The sequence below is a fragment of the Camelus ferus genome, chromosome 25 (assembly GCF_009834535.1).
Source record: "Camelus ferus isolate YT-003-E chromosome 25, BCGSAC_Cfer_1.0, whole genome shotgun sequence".
Lineage (NCBI taxonomy): Eukaryota > Metazoa > Chordata > Mammalia > Artiodactyla > Camelidae > Camelus > Camelus ferus.
The window spans coordinates 37,631,467-37,653,009 of NC_045720.1; the positions used below are offsets into that span (position 1 = coordinate 37,631,467).

At 37.4% G+C, this 21,543-nt stretch overlaps 1 protein-coding gene across 1 annotated transcript in view; it reads left to right on the forward strand.

Annotated features, from left to right (window-relative positions):
- Positions 1–12,727: 12,727 nt before the first annotated feature.
- Positions 12,728–21,543, forward strand: part of C25H8orf88 (chromosome 25 C8orf88 homolog) — a 32,165-nt gene continuing 23,349 nt past the window's right edge. Inside the window, exons 1-3 of the mRNA XM_032467634.1 lie at positions 12,728–12,865; positions 18,721–18,819; positions 21,296–21,369. Coding sequence (XP_032323525.1) covers positions 18,747–18,819; positions 21,296–21,369 — 147 coding nt within the window. The 5' untranslated portion in view covers positions 12,728–12,865; positions 18,721–18,746. The remainder of the gene's footprint in view (positions 12,866–18,720; positions 18,820–21,295; positions 21,370–21,543) is intronic.

Sequence of the window (21,543 nt, forward strand, 5' to 3'; positions counted from 1 at the left end):
AGGGGTTAATATCTAAAATATACAAAGAACTCGTACTACTCAACATCAAAAAAAAAAAAAAGAAACAACAATGCAATTAAAAAATGGGCTGAGGACTTTAATAGACACTTTCTAAGGAAGACATACAGATTCTGGTCAACAGACACATGAAAGATGCTCAACATCACCAATATCGGGTAAATGAAACAAAACTACAAGGTATCACCTCACACACGTCAGAATGGTTATTATCAAAAAGATAACAAATAGCAAGTGTTAGTTAGGATGTGGAGCAAAGGGAACCTTTGAGCACTGTTGGTGTGAATGCAAATTGGGTAGATTCTATGAAATACAGTATGGAGTTTTCCTCAAAAAAACTAATAATTGAACTACCATAGGTTGCTGCAATTTCACTTCTAGGTGTTTTTGCTAAGAAAAGAAAAACACTAATTTGAAAAGATATGTGAACCCTATGTTCATTATAGTATTATTTACAATAGCCAAGACATGGATGCAACCTAAGTGTCCACAAACAGATAAATGGATAAAGAAGATGTATACATAGTCAGTGGACTATCACTCAGCCATAAAAAGAATGCAACCTTGCCATTTGCGACAACATAGATAGACATAGAGAGTATTATGCTAAATGAAATAAGTCAGAGAAAGACAATGACCATGTGATCTCAATTATATGTGAAATTTAAAAAACAAAACAAACAAACACGACAAAACAGAGATTCATAGATACAAAGAACAAACAGGTGGTTGCCAGAAGTTAGGATTGTGGGATGGGGATGGGTGAAACAGATGAGGGAGATTAAGAGATACAAACTTCTAGTAGAAAATAAATGTCACTGGGGATGTAATGTATAACACACAGAAAGTAGTAAATAATATTTAATAAATTAATATAGGGAATATAGTAAATAATTTTAATAACAATACAGCAACAGATGCAACTAGATTTATCGTGATCATTTTGTGATGAATAAAATATCAAATAACTATGTTGTACACATGAAACATAAGATTGTAAGTAAGCTTTACTTCAGTGGAAAATAAGAAATTAATAGGAAAGGATTCATAGATTATATGATTAAAAGAAAAATAATAGTAAAGCCAAAAGACAGACCACTAAAACTCTTTTCAAAGTAGTACAAAGAATTAATGTTTTCAAAATGGGAAGGGACTGAAGGCATGAAAAAGCAATTCACAAAAGCAGAAATACAGTAATTAATAAACATGAACTTAAAATTGCTAATAATCAAATATTGTGAGTTAAAACAAAGAGATACTATTTTCACCTACCAACAAAAATGAAAAGAGCAGTAATAGTCCTGCAATTTTGAAGACATAGGAAAGTAAACACAAACATTCTTTGGCCTAGAAATTTTGCATCTAAGAATTTATTCTAAAGGTGTTATAGACAAGATAACAAATACATACAATAATGATTAACACATTTTTGTTTATAATAGAAGAAAATAACTAAGAACTCAATAGTGTGGAATAGGTGAAATAACTTCCAGTACACTTCCACTGTAAAACACAGGCAGTCATTAAAAATACGATGTAAATTTTCATCTATTTAATTGAAATTATTTACAAATATTGTGGGACAAAACTCAGATCACAAATTAATATGTATCGTCCACTTTTTTGAAAAAAAAAAAAAAAGATTATACACGTTATGTATTTAAAAAAACCTAAGGAAAATTAAGCCCTAAAAGTCAAGAATAGAAATCTATGGATTATGGAAGATAATGATTTTTACTTTATTTCTGTACTAGATTAACTAATAATAGAAAAGAGTAAGTTTTCTTTTGATAAATAGATAAGAATGCTAGCTGACGATTACATCAGTATTTGTTACATTGTCATTTAGATTTGTGAAGAGTATAAAATAAATTTATTAAAATCCAAACCAATGATTTTCACTCATAAAACCATTAAGTTTTAAAGTTAACAAATTATATATTTAAGCTTAGTCCTATATAAATTTACAAATTTTAAATTAACTACATCCAAATTTTTAACACTTTATATTCAGTCTTATTTTAACTTTTATATTTTTATTGAAGTATAAACAGTGTTTCTGGTGTATAGCAAAGTGATTCATATCTTGTATTCTTTTTCAGATTCTTTTCCATTATAGGTTATTACAAGATATTATTCAACATTCAATTCTGTTCATAGTTCCTTATGCTATAGAGTAGATTCGTGTTGTTTATTTTATATATAGTAGTATGTATCTGTTAATCCTGAATTCCCAATTTATTCCTCCTTTACTTTCCCTTTGGTAACCATTAGTTTGTTTTCTACGTCTGTGAGTCTTTTTGTTTTGTAAATAAATCATTTGTATTTTTTAGGTTCCATATATAAGTGATATCATATGATATTTGTTTTCTCTGTCTGACATACTTATGTATGATAATCTCTAGATCCATCCGTGTTGCTGAAAGTGACGGTATTTTGTTCTTTTTTATGGCTAAGTAATATTTCATTGTGTATGTGTGGATATCTCACATTTTTATTCATTCATCTACCCATGGACATTTAGGTTGCATTGATGTCCTGGCTATTGTAAATAGTGTTGTTATGAACATTGGAGTGCATATGTCTTTTCAAGTTAGAGTTTTCTCCAGATATATGCCCAGGAGTGGGATTGCTGGACCATATGGTAATTTTACTATTAATATTTTCAGGAACCTCCATACTATTCTACATAGTGGCTGCACCAATTTACATTCCCACCAGCAGTGTAGGGGATTTCCCTTTTCTCCACATCCTTTCCAGCATTTATTATTTGTAGACTTTTTGATGATGGCCATTCTGACCAGTGTGAGGTGGTACCTCCTTGTAGTTTTGCAGTTCTCTAATAATTAACAATATTGAGCATTTTTTTATGTGCCTGTTGGCTATCTTTATTTCTCCTTTTACCTATTTAGGTCTTCTGCCCATTTTTTGATTGAGTTGCTTACTTTTTTGATATTGAGCTATATGAGCAGTTTGTATATTTTGGAAATTAATGTTTTGTCAGTTGTATTACTTACAAATATCTTCTCCCATTCTGGAGGTTATTTTTTCACTTTGTTTATGGTTTCCTCTGCTGTGTAAAAGTTTTTAAGTTTAAGTAGGTTTCATTTGTTTTTGTTTTCTTTCCATTCTAAAAGATAGATCCAAAAAATATTGCTGCAGTTTATGTCAGAGTGTTCTACCTATGTTATTCTCTAGGAGTTTTATAGTATCCAGCCTTCCATTTGGGTCTTTAATCCATTTTGAATTTATTTTTGTCTCTTGTGATAGAGAATGTGCTAATTTCATTATTTTACAGGTAACTGTCCAGTTTTCCCAGCATCTGTTATCAAAGAGACTGTGTTTATTCTATTGTATATTCTTGCCTCCTTTGTCATACACTAATTGACCATTAAGTACGAATGTTCATTTCTGGGCTTTTTATCCTGTTCCATTGATCTACCTGTCAGTTTTTGTGCCAGTACCATACTGATTTGGTTACTGTAGCTTTGTGGTATAGTCTGACGTCAGGGAACCTGATTCCTCCAGCTCCATTCTTCTTTCTCAAGATTGTTTTGGCTATTCAGGGTCTTCTGTGTTTCCATACAAATTTAAAAATTTTTTGTTCCAGTTTTGTGAAAATTGCCATTGGTAATTTGATAGGGATTGCACTGAATCTGTAGACTGCCTTGTGTAGTATGGTCATTTTAACAATATTGATTATTCTAATCCAAGAATATGGTATATCTTTCCATCTGTGTTGTCTTCAGTTTCTTTCATCAGTGTCTTATAGTTTTCAGAGTACAGGTCTTTTGCCTCCTTAGGTAGGTTTATTTCTGTGTATTTTAGTCTTTTTGAATGTGGTGCTAAATGGGATTGTTTCCTTAATTTCTTTCTGATATTTTGTTGTTAGTGCATAGAAATTCAACATATATTATATTGATATACTGCAACATTACCAAATTCATTGATGAACTCTAGTAGTTTTCTGGTGGCACCTTTAGGATTTTCTAGTATTATGTCATTTGCAAACAGTGACAGTTTTACTTCTTCTTCTCCAATCTGGATTCCTTTTATTTGTTTTTCTTCTTTGATTGCTGTGGCCAGGACTTCCAATACTATATTAAATAGCAGTGGCAAAATTGGGTATCCTTGTCTTGTTCCTGGTCTTAGAGGAAATGCTTCTAGTTTTTCACCACTGAGTATGTTGTTAGCTATGGGTTTGTCATATGTGGCCTTTATTATGTTGAGGTATGTTCCCTCTATGCCCACTTTCTGGAGAGTTTTTATCATAAGTGGATGTTGAATTGTATCAAAACATTTTTCTGCATCTATTGAGATAGTCATATGGTTTCTATTCTTCAATTAGTTAATGTGCTGTGTCACATTGGTTGATTTGCCAGTATAGAACATCATTACATCCTCGGGTAAATCTCACTTGATCATGGTGTATGATCGTTTTAGTGTATTGTTGAACTCAGGTTGCTGATATTTTGCTGAGGATTTTTATATCTATGTTCATCAGTGATATTGGCCTTGTAATTTTCTTTTTTGTGATATCTTTGTCTGTTTTTGGCTTATGTTGGCCTTATAAAGTGACTTTGGAAGTGTTCCTTCCTCTGCAATGTTTTGGAATAGGTTCAGAAGGATAGGTGTTAACTCTTCTCTAAATGTTTAGTAGAATTTCCCTGTGAAGCCATCTGGCCCTGGACTTTTGTTTGTTGGAGGTTTTAAAATTACTGATTCAATTTCAGTATTGGAAATTGGTCTGTTCACATTTTCTATTTCTTCCTGGTTCAGTCTAGGAGATTGTACCTTTCTAACAATTTGTTCATGTCTTCTAGTTTGTCCATTTTATTAGTGTATAGTTGCTCATAGTAGTCTCTTATGATCCTTTGTATTAATGTGTTGTTGGTTGTAACTTCTCCCTTTTCATTTCTGATCATATTCATTTGCGCCCTTTCCCTTCTGTTCTTGATGAGTATGGCTAAAGTTTTATCAATTTGGTTTATCTTTTCAAAGAACCTGCTTTTAATTTCATTGATGTTTTCTTTTCTTTAGTCTGTTTTATTTCTGCTCTGATCTTTATGATTTCTTTCCTTCTACTAACTTTGAGGTTTTTGTTGTTTTTGTTCTTTTCTCTTTAGTGCTCTAGGTGTATGGTTAGGCTGTTTATGTGAGGTTTTTCTTGTTTCCTGAAGTAACCTTGTATTGCTATAAACTTTCCTCTTAGAATGGCTTTTGCTGCATCCCATAGGATTTGGATCAAGTGTTTCCTTTTTCATTTGTCTCTAGATATTATTTTATATCCTCTTTGATTTCTTCAGTGATCCATTAATTGTTTGGTAGCATATTGTTTGGCCTCTACATGTTTGTGGTTTTTGCAGTTTTTTTCTTGTAATTGATTTCTCGTCTAATTGCATTGTGTTTGGAAATGATGCTTGATATAATTTCAATTTTCTTAAAATTACCAAGCCTTGTTTTGTGGCCTAATGTATGAATTTATCCTGGAGAAGTTTGCATGTAAACTTGAAAAGAATGTGTACTCTGCTGCTTTCAGATGAAATGCTCTATAAATATCAATTAAGTCCATTTGGTTTAACATTGTATTTAAAAATTGTTTCTTTGCCAATTTCCTTTCTGGATGACCTGTCCATTGATATGAGTGGGGTGTTAAGGTCCTCCACTATAATCATGTTATTGTCAATTTCTCCTTTTATGTCTGTTAATATTTGCCTATGCTCCTATGTTGGGTGTATAAATATTTAAAATTTTAGTATCTTTTTCTTGGATTGATCCATTGATCATTATGTAGTCTTTGTCTCTTAGAATAGTCTTCATTTTAAAATCGACTTTGTCTGATGTAAATATTGCTACTACAGCTTTCTTTTGATTTCCTTTCGCATAGAATCCATTTTTCCATCCCCTCACTTTCAATCTGTGTCTCTAGATACAAAGTAAATCTCTTGTAGGCAGCATATATATGGGTCTTGTTTTTCTATCCACTCAACCAGTCTGTGTCTTTTGGTTGGAGCATTTAGTCCATTTACATTAGGATAATTGTCAACATATATTTTCTTATTGTCATTTTATTAATTGTTCTGGATTTCTTTTTGTAGATCTTTTTTTCCCCTTTCATCTTTTTCTCTTCTCTTGTGATTTGATGACTATCTTCAGCATTATGTCTGGATTCTGTTTTCTTTTTTTGTTTCTGTATCTATAATAAAACCCTGTAAGAGCACAAGTAACACACACAGAAACTGGTTTTCTATTCTCATGGTAGAAACTGCCTAGTGAGGGTGCATATACACAGACCCTAGCCTGGCCCTCAAGTAGGCCAATGCAACCTTCATCACACCCCAGACTCCATACCCAGCTGTGTCAGGAACTGACCCCGTCCTCGCCAACAGTCTGAAATGAGTTCTGGGATCCCTGGGCACTGTAGCTAGACTCCAAGGAACCAGCTCTGCCTGACAGTAGATGGCATTGACTCCAGGATCTGGCTTCACCTGCCACTGGGTGGGCAACAACCCCAGAGTCCTTGGGACCCTGACTATGCCCACCAGGGAGCCAGCACTAGCCCCAGAACCACCTAGGATTTTGCAGCTAGCCACCTCATGACCAGGCCCCACTAACAGCCAATAGCATCTTCACAAGGCAAGGCCTGGCAACCAATCAGACTAGGGGCTTCCCAGACCACCCATATAGTTAACCCGTCATAACAGAAGGACCCACGCAGCCCTCTTAAGGTGAACCCCTAGAGCATGCAGCTTGGATGATGAGAGGGGAGTAAACTGCTGGGATGCATAGCACGCCTCCTACAGAGGGCCACTTCTCCAAGGTCCAGAAATGTAACTAACCTACCACATACATAAAATTACACATAGCATCTTAGAATGAGGTGGCAGTGGAGTGTACTCAGTTTTACTTAAAGTGGAACATGACTTCGAGGGACTACTACAGAAGCAGAACACAGAAAGTGCTGGAACACATTAGAAAGAATATAACATAGCCCCTAGTCAGAAAAATGGAACCATGATCAGGCATTCTTGAGAAAGTCATTTGTAAGTATACATATGTTATTTTAGAAGAAAAGAACCCTAATAATCACATGTGGCAGGTATGGTGCTAGCCTCACACCGTGTACTGTTTAATATCACAGGAACCTTAAGAAGCAAGGATTCTTGTTTCTGCTTTACCAGAGGAAACTGAGGTGCCCCTCCCATAGATCTTTAAAAGATTTTGAGTAGGACAAGCATCTGCATTCAAAACAAGCACTCCCAGATGATTCTGATGCTGGTTTTTCTATATTAAACCTTGCTGAAAATATATACAACACCTATTTACATACACTTTCTCTAGCATTCACATTTTCTCATATAAAAAAAGCTTTGATTGTATCTGAATAATAACACTATTTCTTTTGTTTAGCTTCTATTTATGACCTAGCTATACTTGTGCCTCTATGCAATTATGAAACACTACAGCTATTTCCATGTTCATGGTTTGCAAAAATTACTATAAAGTCTAAACTTGTATTTATTAAGTGTGGTTTTGGTGCATATGCACATATTTATGTAGTAAGCACTGAAGGAAAAACCCTAATATTTACTGAGCTGCCTTACATATATTAATATTTAATCTCTATGTCATAGTTACCATGATTCCTAAGAAGTCAGAGAGGTTAAATAATTAGGTAAATGTCTCTCAGTTTATATATGATGGAGCCAGTTGGCGTCAAACTGTCTGCCTCCAAAATTTATCTGCTTTCCACTTCAACATGAGATTTTACTATGCTTTGCTTTGTGGAAAGTAACTTCTGACTTTTTGTGCCCCCTGCTGTTCACTATGTGTAACTCATCTCTGGAAAAAAAATATTTGCCCTAAGTATTCATTTCACAAAGTTTAAAAAATATTTTTTGATTTTGATATTATATCAAACTATTAATTTTATAGCATTTTATCTTAACAAAATATTATTACATTTATCTATTTTTTATAATTGCCAGAATCATAGGAAAACTAAGGGCTATTACATATTAAATATAAGGAAATTGACATACAATGAGTTATAATTAACATAACTTCTTTTTCTTATAATAGCAATATTTATTAAAATGATTGTGGAATAGCACAAAATCCTAAAAAAAAAAAAGGTTTGTAAAGGCTTTAAATTTTAAAATTCAATTTACATGCTCAGTTACAAATTTAAATAAATACTAAGGTTCTTTATGTTTGATAAATGCACATGTATTTGACCTTAGGTGGAATACTACATGAAAAACAGAAAAATAAAAAGCCTATATTATTTTGGGACTGCCCCCACAGAATAAGTTTTCAGATAGGGTAAAGATCTATGAGTACAGTTTGTAATTTAACAGGTGAGAGTCTTTGATCTACCACAGAGGTAATCTTCAGTTTTGTCAGTGTAACTAAAACTCATTTAAAGTAACTTGCTAAATAGGAAATGATCACACACATTGAGCTCACTGAATTTTTAAATGTCTTATGCATATGTGTAATGTTTGGATACAGAACTACTTTAAGTTCCCAGTGTTCAAATAAAATTTTCTGAAAAACCTTGTCACAGTGCTTGATATTCTACATCCAATACACTATTGGCTTAAGATATTGGATATTTAAATAATTTTGGACAAACTGCGTTAAACTTTTTATTAGTTATTAAGCCTTCAGCAAGAATAAGCTTAGGAGATTTGTAAGACTTCCTTAGATTATGTAATGCCTTTTTTTCTGGTTTCATCCTATACACCTACCATATGACTCCTTTCTTAAAAGCTCCTGCCTGCCACCTCCCATCCACACGTCCCTTTTTACTCTCCCATAATGCAAACTTCAGCACCTGGTTTTCATTCTTCTCATATGATTTAAATGTCAATGTGAATGGCCGAATACTCTGGCCTGGACTCAGTTTTTTATTTCAATGACCTTTATCTCCATTATACGTCTGCTATTCACATCTGTAGCTGCACTCTGAGTGCTCATTCTTAGAACCACTGCATCTCCGAACTCTTATACTCAGCTATTCACTCTCTGAACTATGCTTCCTCCACTTTTTGTACTGCCGTTCCTAAATACCACCTTCAACACTTGCAATGTCTTGATGATTCAAATCTATCATCTTCTGTATTTACCAGTGAATCCCGTAACCATAAAGATTAATGTCACTACATATTTTTTATCTTTACCTTCAATTGCTCAAAACTGCTTGTCTTCAGCTCTCTGCAAATTTCCCACCGATACTATTGAAAGTTTTAGTCCTGAAGCCCCTTACCACAGTTTCCTCAGCAGACTCCCTCCCTCTTACAGTGTTTTTTTCTTATTTTACCTATTCTTACCTTTCTTCCTTCCCTCCACCTACACTGTAGATTAATCGCATTTCCTCATTCCCCTCAGGGAACTAACACTATGTTTTCATTGTTTCTGAGCTCCATCTGGCTGCTCTAGTCAACAACGGGCATCACCATTTTCATTTCCCACTCTCACACACTCTACATCAGTGCTCCCTATTCTTTCAAGTATGTGCACTTCTGTTTCTTCCTGGTTCCTTCCTATCTTACTTGTGGCTCAAATCAACAGTGCCTGTAAAAATCTATGAACTGGTCCCTCTGCTTCTGTTTCTGCTTTGCCTGCTGCCTGTCCCTCTCATCAATCCATTTGCCACATTGTCACTTATGTGATTATTTTCCGAATGCCCATATCTTACACCCTACCTAAAGTCCTTCAACATCTCTCCACGTCCTTATAAAGGAGATAAAAGACCCTCCACCCTTCTTTAGCCTAATAATTGAAATGCTCTCTGATTTCAGGGCATTTCAAGTTTTCTTGGGCAGCATAATTAATATCAAATACTTTTAAAATTGTTCATTAACCTGTTGTCAAGCTCTTTTTATAGAGGTGTATTATGAGTTCTAGATTATCCTTGCAGATATCAATATTTCTTGCCAAATCAACAAGAGAATTTTCAAAGTTTCAATGTGTTTATGTAACTTACTCTTCTCCATCAATTGGTTGTCAAAAAAAAACTAGGAGTCTACTTATTAACTCTATTTAAAATTTATCTTTAACTCGAAGTTGATTATTGATTTTGGTTTGAAAAAAATTTTTTTCCAACTCACTTTTTTATAATAATTTCTATTTATTTCATTTAGTAATATGTACAAAAGAATTATGTGTGTGTGTGATTGTATGTTACTACTGGATATATTCCTCAAGAAGAAAACTTGTATTTTGACTAGATTAATGAGGACTGAATCCTACAACTACAATTTTTTTACATCTAGGGGTTGGAAGGATTTACTGACCCCATTGTCCAGAGACTTCTGGTGCCTGATGACACAGGACAGGTCCTTATCATGACACCTCCTCTGACCTGCTTTTTTTAGTCTCTGATGCCAGGTGAGCTGTCTCAGTGGAAGGTAGGAATACTCCTGGAAGCCATTTCTACACTTAAATAACTAGCAATAACTTGATTGTGGATCAAAGTGATTGTGAAACTTTACACCTTTTAAAATGGTAAATCCTACCGTATTACTATCCCACTTAAACCTTTCAATGCTTCCCACTGCTCTTAAAATAAAATCCAACCTCCTTACTGGAGCCTTCAAAACACTGTAGGATTTCAGCTTTTCCTATTTCTCCAAACTCATCTCCAGCATTCTCTTGCTTTCTACGTAGCCCAGCCATATTGGTCTTACATCAGTTTCTTAAATAGACTAACCTTTTGTTTTTTTCTTACCCCAGAAAATTAATACCTAGAGTTCCCTTTCCCTAAACACCCTTTTTCTCTTCTACATCAGGCCTTCAGGCCTAGCTTGGATGATCCCTTTTCAGAGAGGCATTCCGTCTTCAGTTGTCCCACTCCAGTCAAGCTTTCCTTGCCTTTACAAAGCCTTCTTTTGCAGGCTACTCGCCTTTTGACTCTTCTTTCTAAATACTTCTGGAATGCGTTAAGTTTTCTTTATCAGCATCCTTTCGCTAATGTTCCTATTTATAATCTGTATGTATCTGTGTGTTTGTATAAAATAGCTAGCTGTTTGGATACCTCAACTTGAATAATCCTGTTATAATCTCATGTTTACAAGTCCCAGTCCGCACTCATCGCAGCCCCCCAAACCTGTTCTGCCTCTTGTATCCCTTGTATCCCTTATGTCTCACCACCTACCCACTTGTTCACTCAATTAAGAAACCCAAAGAGTCACCCTAGATTCTCCTATTCACTCCTTCTACCCCAGCTGTCACGAAACCGTTGGGTTCATTTCATCAGCATCTCAGATCTGCCCTTCTTCGTTACTTCTCTCAGACGTCATCATGTCTTACTGGAGTGACTGCAGACACCTTCAAGGATGCCTTTTTGTGGCCTGTCCAGTGTTGCTGTGTCTTGCGATTCCCCCTAAACCACCCTCCATGGTGCTGTCAGAATGACCCTTCAAATCTCCAAAAAGTTATGAAAGATGCAAAACCGGATTCACGTCCGCCTCACCTGTTTCATTTCCCCATTGCCGTTTCCCCAACTCCAGCTACTCCATACTCAACAAGTTCGTCTTCGTGCCCCTTTGCGCCTCCTCTCTCCTCCTGCCTTCCTCCCCCAGCCAACTGCGACAAAGCAGGCGTCGAGCGGCTGCGGAAGTGGCTCCGACATTCCGGCCCGAGGGTCGGTTTAGGAGGCATTCCTTGCACGACGCTCCCAGCCCGCAGCCAGCCCGCCCCAGCGGGCCACCGGGCCGAGCCCCCGATGACCGCCGTCCTGCCCCCCGTGCTCTGCCCCCACGGCCCCCTGCCCAAAACAACTGGCAAGACTGACCAACAGAATAAAGGTGATGATTAAAAACGAAGGATTCAGATTCGGATGGAGGCTCTTCAACCAACTTTGCTCCCGACAGGACGGCCGTCTGAGGGAGAGCATGGATTCCTGACTGATGTTAACCGTTTCTCCAACCCCCTGACTCCCTGACAGACCGAAGCCCAGCGCCGGTTAGCCTCCTCAGGCCGGGAGGGCGGCCGCTCTGACGCGGGGGGCGCCCAGTCGTCAGCGCGCGAGCGGCCCGGCTCACAGAGGCGGTCCCCCTCACAGAGCCGGCCCCCCTCACAGACGCGGTCCCCCTCACAGAGGCGGTCCCCCTCACACAGGCTGCCTCCCTCACAGAGCCGGCCTCCCTCACAGAGGCTGCCTCCCTCACAGAGGCGCCCCCCCGCCCCGAGCCGGCCCCCTCACAGACGCGGTCCCCCTCACAGAGGCTGCCTCCCTCACAGACGCGGTCCCCCTCACAGAGCCGGCCTCCCTCACAGAGGCTGCCTCCCTCACAGAGCCGGCCTCCCTCACAGAGGCTGCCTCCCTCACAGAGCCGGCCTCCCTCACAGAGGCTGTTTGGAGCCCGCTCCCCGGCCCCGCGCAGGCAGCTCTCCTCGCGCCTCCCGGTCCCGGGCACGCAGGACCGGCCGCTGTGGTCCCCGAAGGCAGACTGTTCCTGCGGGAGCGGCTCGTCCACGACACGCCGCTCAGCACCTCGGAAGGGCCTCCCGCGGCCTCCCCCGCACGACGCACAGCTCCCGGGGGGCGCCGCGCCGGCTCCTGGCGCCCAGCACGTCCCGGGGAGTGCGCGCCGCCGGTTTAACGGTCCCGCCCCCGCCGGGCTGCGGCCGCGCTCCGGGCCGGGCGCCCGCGGCCCCGCCCCGCCCCCCGCAGCTCCGAGCGGCCGCCGGCCCCGCCCTCGCCGCCGCTGCCCCGGGGCTCCCTCGAGCGGACGCGCGGCGGGAGCCGTTCCCCGACCGGCAGCGGGGCACTCGGGCGCCGAGTCTCGGCCGAGCGTCGCGGCGCTGCTGCCCCGAAGTCCTCCCGGATCTTGAGGCGGTAGGTGGCCGCGGAACAGGACCCGCACGGGGGACAGAAGTCGGGCCCCGGGCAGTGAGGAGGCGGGTGGGCACCGCCGACGAGGCGGGACCCCGGGAAAGTGGAGGTGAGGGAAGGACGCTCGGAGTGGGTCGGGACAAATCGGGCAGGGCCCCCTCAGGGTCCGCAAGGTAGTTCCTGCGGTGCGAAGCGGGCGAGCAGGTCGGAAGGGAGGGGCGGGGTGCCGGGGGTACAGCCCGCCAGGGGCTCGTGGCCCGGGGGTCGTGATAAAACAAAACAGAGCAAAACACACAACTGAAACTTCCAAAAAAGTAAGTGCACATCGTCGTGTGTCCCAGGACCTGGTCCTATGTAGAGGGGTGGTTTGAAGACCGTCTCCCACCCCCTGGCATTATCCTAACTAATTTTGGGACACAGTGTTTGTTTCTGACTGCTTTTTTCATTAATAATAAAATAAATAATAACTAATAATGAATTACAGGAAATTATATTTAATAAGAAAGGAAAACCCAGTAGGAATAAAGAACCAAAAGACCTATGTGGTCAATTCACAGAAGGAAATTAAATGATTCATGAACATATTTGAAGATTAAGATTAGCAATTTGTATGTAAGGATATGCCTTTTTTAAAAAAAAGTTGGCATATAACATACTAGTTTCAGGTGTACAACGTGATATTTGTATGAGTTTCTAATTGCTAGTGTTTTAGCAAAACTGTAAAAAAAAAAAAAAAAAACCTGTAAAAGGACAGTTGTAACAGTTACGACAACCACAAACCCTCATTACCTGGACAGTTTTATCCCACCTGAATGTTAAATTGTTTGTATTGAAAGATACTTAACAAAGAAAAACATTTTTTGGTCGAAAGGCATCAAGTGGAAAATATAATGGAACACTCTTGGCTTATATCTTTTTGATATTTTAGTTTTAATTTTTCCTGAGTATGGCAACCTGATTTGTGCAATATAAAAATGTCTTTCAAAAAAAAAAATCTTTCATCACCTCATCACCTAAGTCATAATTAGTTTATCTTTTACTCTTCTATATTTTTTTAATGTTAGTTTTCATCTATCACTTTATCATTTTGTGATGTTTACTTACAAGCAGCATTTGGCTTTAAGTAATCCTAACTTTGTGAGAGAAATATTTTGAAGTTGAAAATTGAGATCAAATCCTGATTATCATATGGGAAATATACATGACATAGGTGAAAGCATGATCTTTTCATTTCTTCTCTCCGCTTATTTACTTTTGTGTGCTCTTATTTTTTAATTGCAGCAGAGCCATCAGCACTTTCTTTTAAAGAAATCTGGAATTTAAATTGTAAATTTTAAGTGTAATACATAGTTTCGTGTGTTGTGACCATGATTAGAATTGCAGTGTACCATGTCTACAGAATGAAGAAAGCATAGTAATCCCATAACTTACTTAGTACTCTAAGAAAAATTGTAAATGGAAGAAATGGAAATTGTTAACACACACCAGTTTATTCAGCAAGGTTTTATACATAAATATAACTACTCACAATTTTTTTTCCCATTCAAGCAGTGTCCACATGGAATAGTGGAGAGTCAGGTGTCTTTTACTTACCAAACATGTGAGTTTAGAGACAAGGACATGAAGTTGATAGTCAAAAACCTCATTTCTACCAGTTATTAATTGTGCGTACTTGAACATGTCTCTTATTTTTTCTGAGCCACAGGTTTCTCATCTGTCAAGTGACTAATAATGATTTTCTACAACAGTTAATGTATGGCTCAAAATTAAATGAGATAATATATGTAAAGCAGTCAGCATGTAGTAGGATCTCAAAAAAATAGTTTTAATTTAAAAAAATAGTATATATTGGGTAATGAAATTGTCCCCAGTTGGTCAGTATATATACTTATTAACTCATGCTACTATATTTTAGAAAATTTTAGATTAATTTATAATTTCAGAATTGGTGGGCCCTTAGGATTCATATTTAGTTTGATATACTTTTAAACAAAAAAACCCCTAAAATTTAGCTAGTGTAGCTAGATGTTGAATACCAGCTACATTTAGGTTTCTCGACTTGCAGACCAGTGTTCTATACATACCACTTGGCCCTTTAAGATGATTTGTTAAATATGTGTAAACTTGGAAAAAAAAAAAAAACTTTAGTAACTGTTTCTTAGCATGTATTAATAGGATGAATTTTTGAGACATTGGATCAAAATGTCCTTTAAAAATATTTATACCACAAAACTATATATTTACATTTCAAAAGACAACTTTATGACAGGCCCACTACTTGCTACCCAGTGTTGTAGGTGGGATTATGGTTTTTCTGCAGCTGTTCTTTGTAACACTTTGTATTGTAAATGCCTAAGGTAGGGAGCCTCAGCAGCTTCAAAGGAAACTTCTGGAGCTCTGCATTCAGTGAGTGAGAGAGACATTAGAGTTTGTTTAAGATTGAAGTTATTTTATATTCTAACTCTGTAGTTAAGACTTTATTTATTTTTAACCTAAACTGAGAATTAGGCTTTGGTTTGTGGAGTCCTGTCTTCCATAGACTACAATTCTGGATCAGTTTTACTATAATAATTTCTTATTATTATACAAAGTAAATGCTTGCTTTTTCCATTAAACACTGAAACATGGTGATCTTACATATTATGCATCCCAAATGTATCCCTTGTAATGTCACTGTATGTATGCATAGTTTACTTTAAAAAAATACGTAAATAGAGTACTGTTTGGCACCATTTTTTCTAATTTCCTTAATTGATGTGGATTTTTATATCTGGAGCCTTTGCTGTAGTTTTCCTACTAAAAATTGAAAGGGTAGGTGGTTCTGAAAGATCTTTTGTTTTTTTTGTTTATTGTGTTGCAAAATCATGTAATAGTTCTGTAACTCCCCAACTCTTGAAAATCCCTAGTTTGAATACGGTGGAATTACATTGCTCAGCAACTGGAAAAGACTTCACAACCTACCAGCTCAGTTTCAGCTGAGCAATGAAAAACAACAAAGTGTGTGCCAGAGTACTCTATTGTATTCCGATTCATTAGTTTCACATGGGAAACAGGATGGAAAGTTACTACTACTAGTATTAGGGTCTTAATTAAAATGGCTAGAATAAACATTAAATAATGCAATATTAGGTTGCTTTTTGGTTCATAGTAAAATATGCCTTTCCACGTAGAAAATACTCAATAAATATTAGAAGTTTTCTTTTTTTGGCTATATATGCTTATAACTTTTTTTGTTTCCTATTATATCAAAGTTGTCATGCCAACAGGTACAACAGCATTAGTTTTGTCTAGAAGGTTGTTAATCACCATGCTGAAATACCAGTTAACATACAAAGCTAGGTAGGTGTTAACTTGGAATACTGGCTTGCTTATCTCCAACTTCAGGGAAAAGTAACTATTTTGTGCTTATTTATCATTGCTCACTTTGAGAGGTTGTTTATAAATTTATGATTTTAAGATTTGAGTTATGTCCAAAGGCATTTTTAGGCTTAAAGGAAGTTCTTAACCCTATTTTATGCTTAGGGAAACAGTCACTTCGATTATCATCTGCTCAACATCATACATTACAGTTTCTGGATGAGCAGGTACAAAGTCAGGTGGAGTTTTACTTTTGACTTTGTCTTGATAGGCATCAAAATTTGGAAAGCTTTTGATCCATTCAGGCATCAGAAGATTTTTATTAAATAGGAGGTATTTAAATTTATAGATTTATTTAGCAATTATGTTGCAGCTACTAGGTCTAGTTTTTTTAGCCTCAGCTGACTCAGTCTAGTCAATTAGGCATACAATAGATTTTCTATGATACATTTTAGAAAAATTAATAGGCAAAATATAGTACGGGCCAATTGGAGGAAGAAAGAAAAAGTATTATCATTATTATTTTACTATCAACTATTTGTTAGGAACTGGAGAACTTTATATAAACTGTCTTATTTAATGTTAGTGTTGAGACATGAGGATACTTTACAAGGAAATAGCAAGAACTTAACCTTGGTCTTGAAGGCTGAATAGAAATTTGGGAGAAGAGCAGCAGGGAGAGTGAGGGAACTGCAGACAGAGGACCTGAATGTACAAACATATAGTGAAACAGAGTAACTTTTATGAATTCAGCAATGTATTGAACATATGCTGTGTATTAGACACTGCTAGCCACTAGAGAGATACCTCACTGATAGAGCTATAATTTAATAGTCAGATAATACGTAATTGCAACTAGTGCAATAAATACCACATGGGAAGAGGATACAGGGGTGCTTTGTGAACATGTAAGGGTACTGAACCAAACTTGGACAGTTCTGCCTACGTAGGGGGTGGAAAGAGAGTATGAGGCTAGCTTGACGGTAGAGTATGGCCAGAAGCATGGGGATGAGCACAGCCATCGCTTCCTGGAATCATAACCTCTGGCCAGTTACCTGATTTCTCTAAGTCTTGTCTGTAAAATGATGAAAAATGATAAAACTAACATTTATTGAACTCTTACTATGCAGCAGGCATTGTGCTGTTTTCTGCAGATTTTCTTATTTAGTCTTCACATCAAACCTAGGAGGTAGAGGTTATTGTTTTGTGTAATTATATAAGTTGGTGTTGCTGCTGTGATATGAACCCCGGTAGACTGACCCAAGACGTGAGCTCTAACTAGTCTTAGACCCAAGACTAGTGCCTAATTTATAAAGTTGTTCTGGGTATTAAATAATGTAACAGGTAAATGGTTTACTATGCAAGACACATGGAAATTGGCTCCTGATTCTTTTATTAATAATCCAGGAGGTGATGGGGAACTGAAGTTTTTTAAGCACGTGTGTGTGTAAAGAGATGATAGTGTGGGGAGAAAAAGAGGCTGTATTCACCCATTTGTTCAGCAGGTACTTGTTTTGCACCTACTTTGGATCCAGTCCAGTCCAACTGAGTTAGTTGTATGGGACACAGGAGGAGTGAAAAGTGTTCCTCACCTTAAGAAGAATCTGTTCCTCACTTTTGCTTAGTATGGAAGACAAATAAATCAGCCATTGTAGCAGAGTGTGGTGTTGTCTAAGTGCCATGATGTGGGCGCACTCGCGTGTCTCAGGTACATAGGGAGAGGGAGTGTTTAAATTAGACTTTGTGTTCAGGGAGATACATTTAGAACTACTGTGGGACTGTAAGAGTAATTGTGGGCGTAAAGAAAACAGATCTGAGTGATATTTTGAAAGGAGAATGGATAGGAGTGAGAAACTCACCGTGGTGTCAGGGCTCTAATTTAGACAAATTTAAGGTGTCTTTAACCAAGGGTGGTCTGAGGGAGCTGGGGATGACTTTAAGGAATACAGAAGGAGGGACATTTTTGGAGTCAAAGTAATGAATTTGATTATGGATATGTTGAATTTGAGGTACCTGTGATAAGATGTAAACGGAAGTATCTTTTGGCAGTTAGAAAAACAGAACTGGAATTTAAGAGAGAGGTAGATGCTGGATGTGTGAATTAGGGCATATTTAGCATGTGGATAGGGAGTTGCAGTCATGAGAATAGAATAGATCAGTTAGGAGGACCAAAGCCAAATGAGGAAGAATCCCTAAATTTAATTGAAGAAAAAAAGAGGAGTCAGCTGAGGAAGTTAAAAGAGACAATCAAAGAAATAGGAAACAATCCCAAAGAGTCAGGGAAGTTAAGAGAGGAAAATGTTTTAAAGAGGGAGTGTTTGTGACAGATGCTGTAAAGGGGTCTGCAGTGGTTGCATGTTATTTTAAATGCTTGTTTTGTGTTTGTGTTTTCCATCTTATAAAATAGTTACCCTCAAATGGATGTCATGGCTATTTGTAGATACGTTAAAGCATCTTGATTGTCTTGTCCAGAAGATAAAATGTATTTTTCCCCCCCAAAGTATGGAACCTCAAGATCTTTGTGATAATGGAAACAAAAAAATTGATCGGTAAACCGCTTCAACCAGCAAGACCTGTTCGTCATCTGACTTCTACCCCTGGTGAGTAATCTAGGTACACATTTAAAAATATTAATTGGTTAACGGCCAATTAGTATTTGAAAGGCTAAATAATATATATATTATATAAGTTGTTTATGGTGGATATTTAAAAAATAATGAAAACCAGTTATCTCTGTTTGAAGAATTTAGAAGTATTACCAAAGAGGATTCTTTTTTTTTCATTGAAATATAGTTGACTTATAAAATTGTCTTCGTTTTAGGTGTACAGCATATATATATATATATATATGTTTTCAGGTTATTTTCCATTGTAGGTTATTATAAAATATTGAATATAGTTCCCTATGTTATATAGTAAAATTATGTTGCTTATCTATTTTATGTATAGTAGTTTGTATCTGTTAGTCCCATACTCCTAATTTATCCTTCTGTCCCTCCCTTTCCCTTTTGGTAACCATAAATTTGTTTTCTGTCTGTGCATCTGTTTCTGTTTTGTATATAGATTTATTTGTATTATTTTTAAGATTCCATATATAAGTGATATTATATATTTGGCTTTCTCTGTCCAACTTACCTCATTAAGTATAATATTCTCTAGGTCTATCCATGTTGCTGCAAATGGCAGTATTTCATTATTATGGCTGAGTAATACTCCATTGTGTACATATACCACATCTTCTTAAGCCAGTCATCTGTTGGTGGGCACTTGGGTTGTTTGCATGTCTTGGCTATTGTAAATAGTGCTTCTGTGAACATTGAGGTGCATGTATCTTTTCAAATTAGACTTTTCATTTTTCCAGATATATACCCAGGAGTGAGATTACTAGATCATATGGTAGCTCTGTTTTCAGTTTTTTAAAGAAACCATACCATGTTCCCAAATGGTTGCACCAATATACATGCCCACCAACAGTGTAGGAGGGTTCCCTTTTCTCTACATCCCCTGCAGCAGTTCTAGTTTGTAGGCTTTTTGAAGATGGCCATTCTGACCAGTGTAGGTGATACCTTATTGTGGTTCTGATTTATATTAAGAAAAGGATTCTTAATGGTCTATCAGTCCACAGTCTACCAGGCCATCAAAGGTGGGAAGACTAGTTTTTGCCCTAGAGCAACTCTTGTATTTTTTTTTCATGTCTTATTTTCACTGTTTAACAACTGGCTTCTGCACAGAATCATACTCTCAATACAGATTGTGTCCTGTGATTATGATCGCTGCAGAGCCAGTCATGCTGGAAAGAGCACTAACCTTTAAAAAATATACCTAGCTGAAAAAAAATTAGTGCAAAGCAACACTTACAGATTAGGGCTGTGCCTGAGCTGGAACATATAATGTAATTTTTCAGAAAATCTAAAGCAAAATTTCTAAAATTAAAATATTTTCTCTTGCCCATAAAGCTAACCTTTTGGACAAATTTTTCAAATACTTGGTATTTAATTCCTAAATTGGAATATTAACCTTATTATCCTCTTCATTACTTGTTATACGTGTGTGTATATATATACGTAAAACATAAAATTTATTTAAATTCTTTTTAGTCCATGTATTCAACTGAATAACTGGCTACTCAGGAAAAGGAAAAAACAGTCATTTTATTGAGTACAAGGATGAAGCAGAAAAGATAAAAGTGACATAATTCCTCAGTCCTCCGTTTGTTCTCCCATCTTTGTTTCCCACAAGGAAGACTGTCTCTAGTTTGGCCATGTTTCCTCTGAAGATGGCTGCGCCTTAGGACAGACAGAATGAAGCTCAGGGATCTGGACCATAGCTTAGCAATGCTGGTGCCGTACGCATACCTATCTAGTGCACTGAAGAAGCAGTTGTGTGGGGCCAAGTCTCAGATTTTGTCCTAAAGGGAAGGAGATAAAACCCTTGGCAGCCACTCCTTTCTGTGACTAGCCTTTTTATAGCACTCCTCTTTCCCTCATTCGTACAGGTTCAGTTTTCACCAATCCTTTTCCTTGAAGGCTATTACAGGAGTAAATAGGAATGGGCTGGTAGCCCTGATTTCTTGTTTAATTTTAACCACTTAAGATCTGGACAGGAATGGGGTTTTATTAAGCAGAAGAGTTAAGTAAATCAGAAATTAATTTTAACCTTTCTCAGTATACTTCTGTACTCCCTGGCCAATTCACATCCCCATAGAAATCTACTTTCTCTTCAAGACCCAGATTAAATTATTTCCTTTTGTGAAGCTCTTGTTAATACCCTAGAGCCCACTCTGCTCTTCCCCGGTATCTTCTCTGTACCACTCATATAACTTATTTTTTTTACAGTCATTATTTATGAGCTTGTTTTTTAAAATAAGCTATGAACTCTTTTATCTCTGAACTTTTTTCATGGTTATAAACCCATCTCTAGGACGATGGCTAACATTTCATTGTGTTGAATAAATGAACTATCAGAAAACATTTCAAAACAGTGCCTAGAATATCCTGCATACTTAAAGTTTTTAGGTGATACTATACCATTTATTGAAGTAATGGATATTTAAAATGTTTTTTTCTCTCCTAACAGGAGCAGTATTCCCTTTCAACTTTCAAAAAGAATATCCATGCAACACTCAGTGCTTACAAAGTGGAGTTAGCAGAGTAAGTCTTACAGGTCATAATAAAATGAGGCTTTACGGGCTGGAAAGTAATATTTGTTAGATGACTGTTGTGTGCCGGACACTATGCTCAGTGCTTTATATGCTTTAAAAAATTGTGATGTATTTCAAGCATATATTACAGAAAATAAAATACTCACTCACTATACCCATTTCT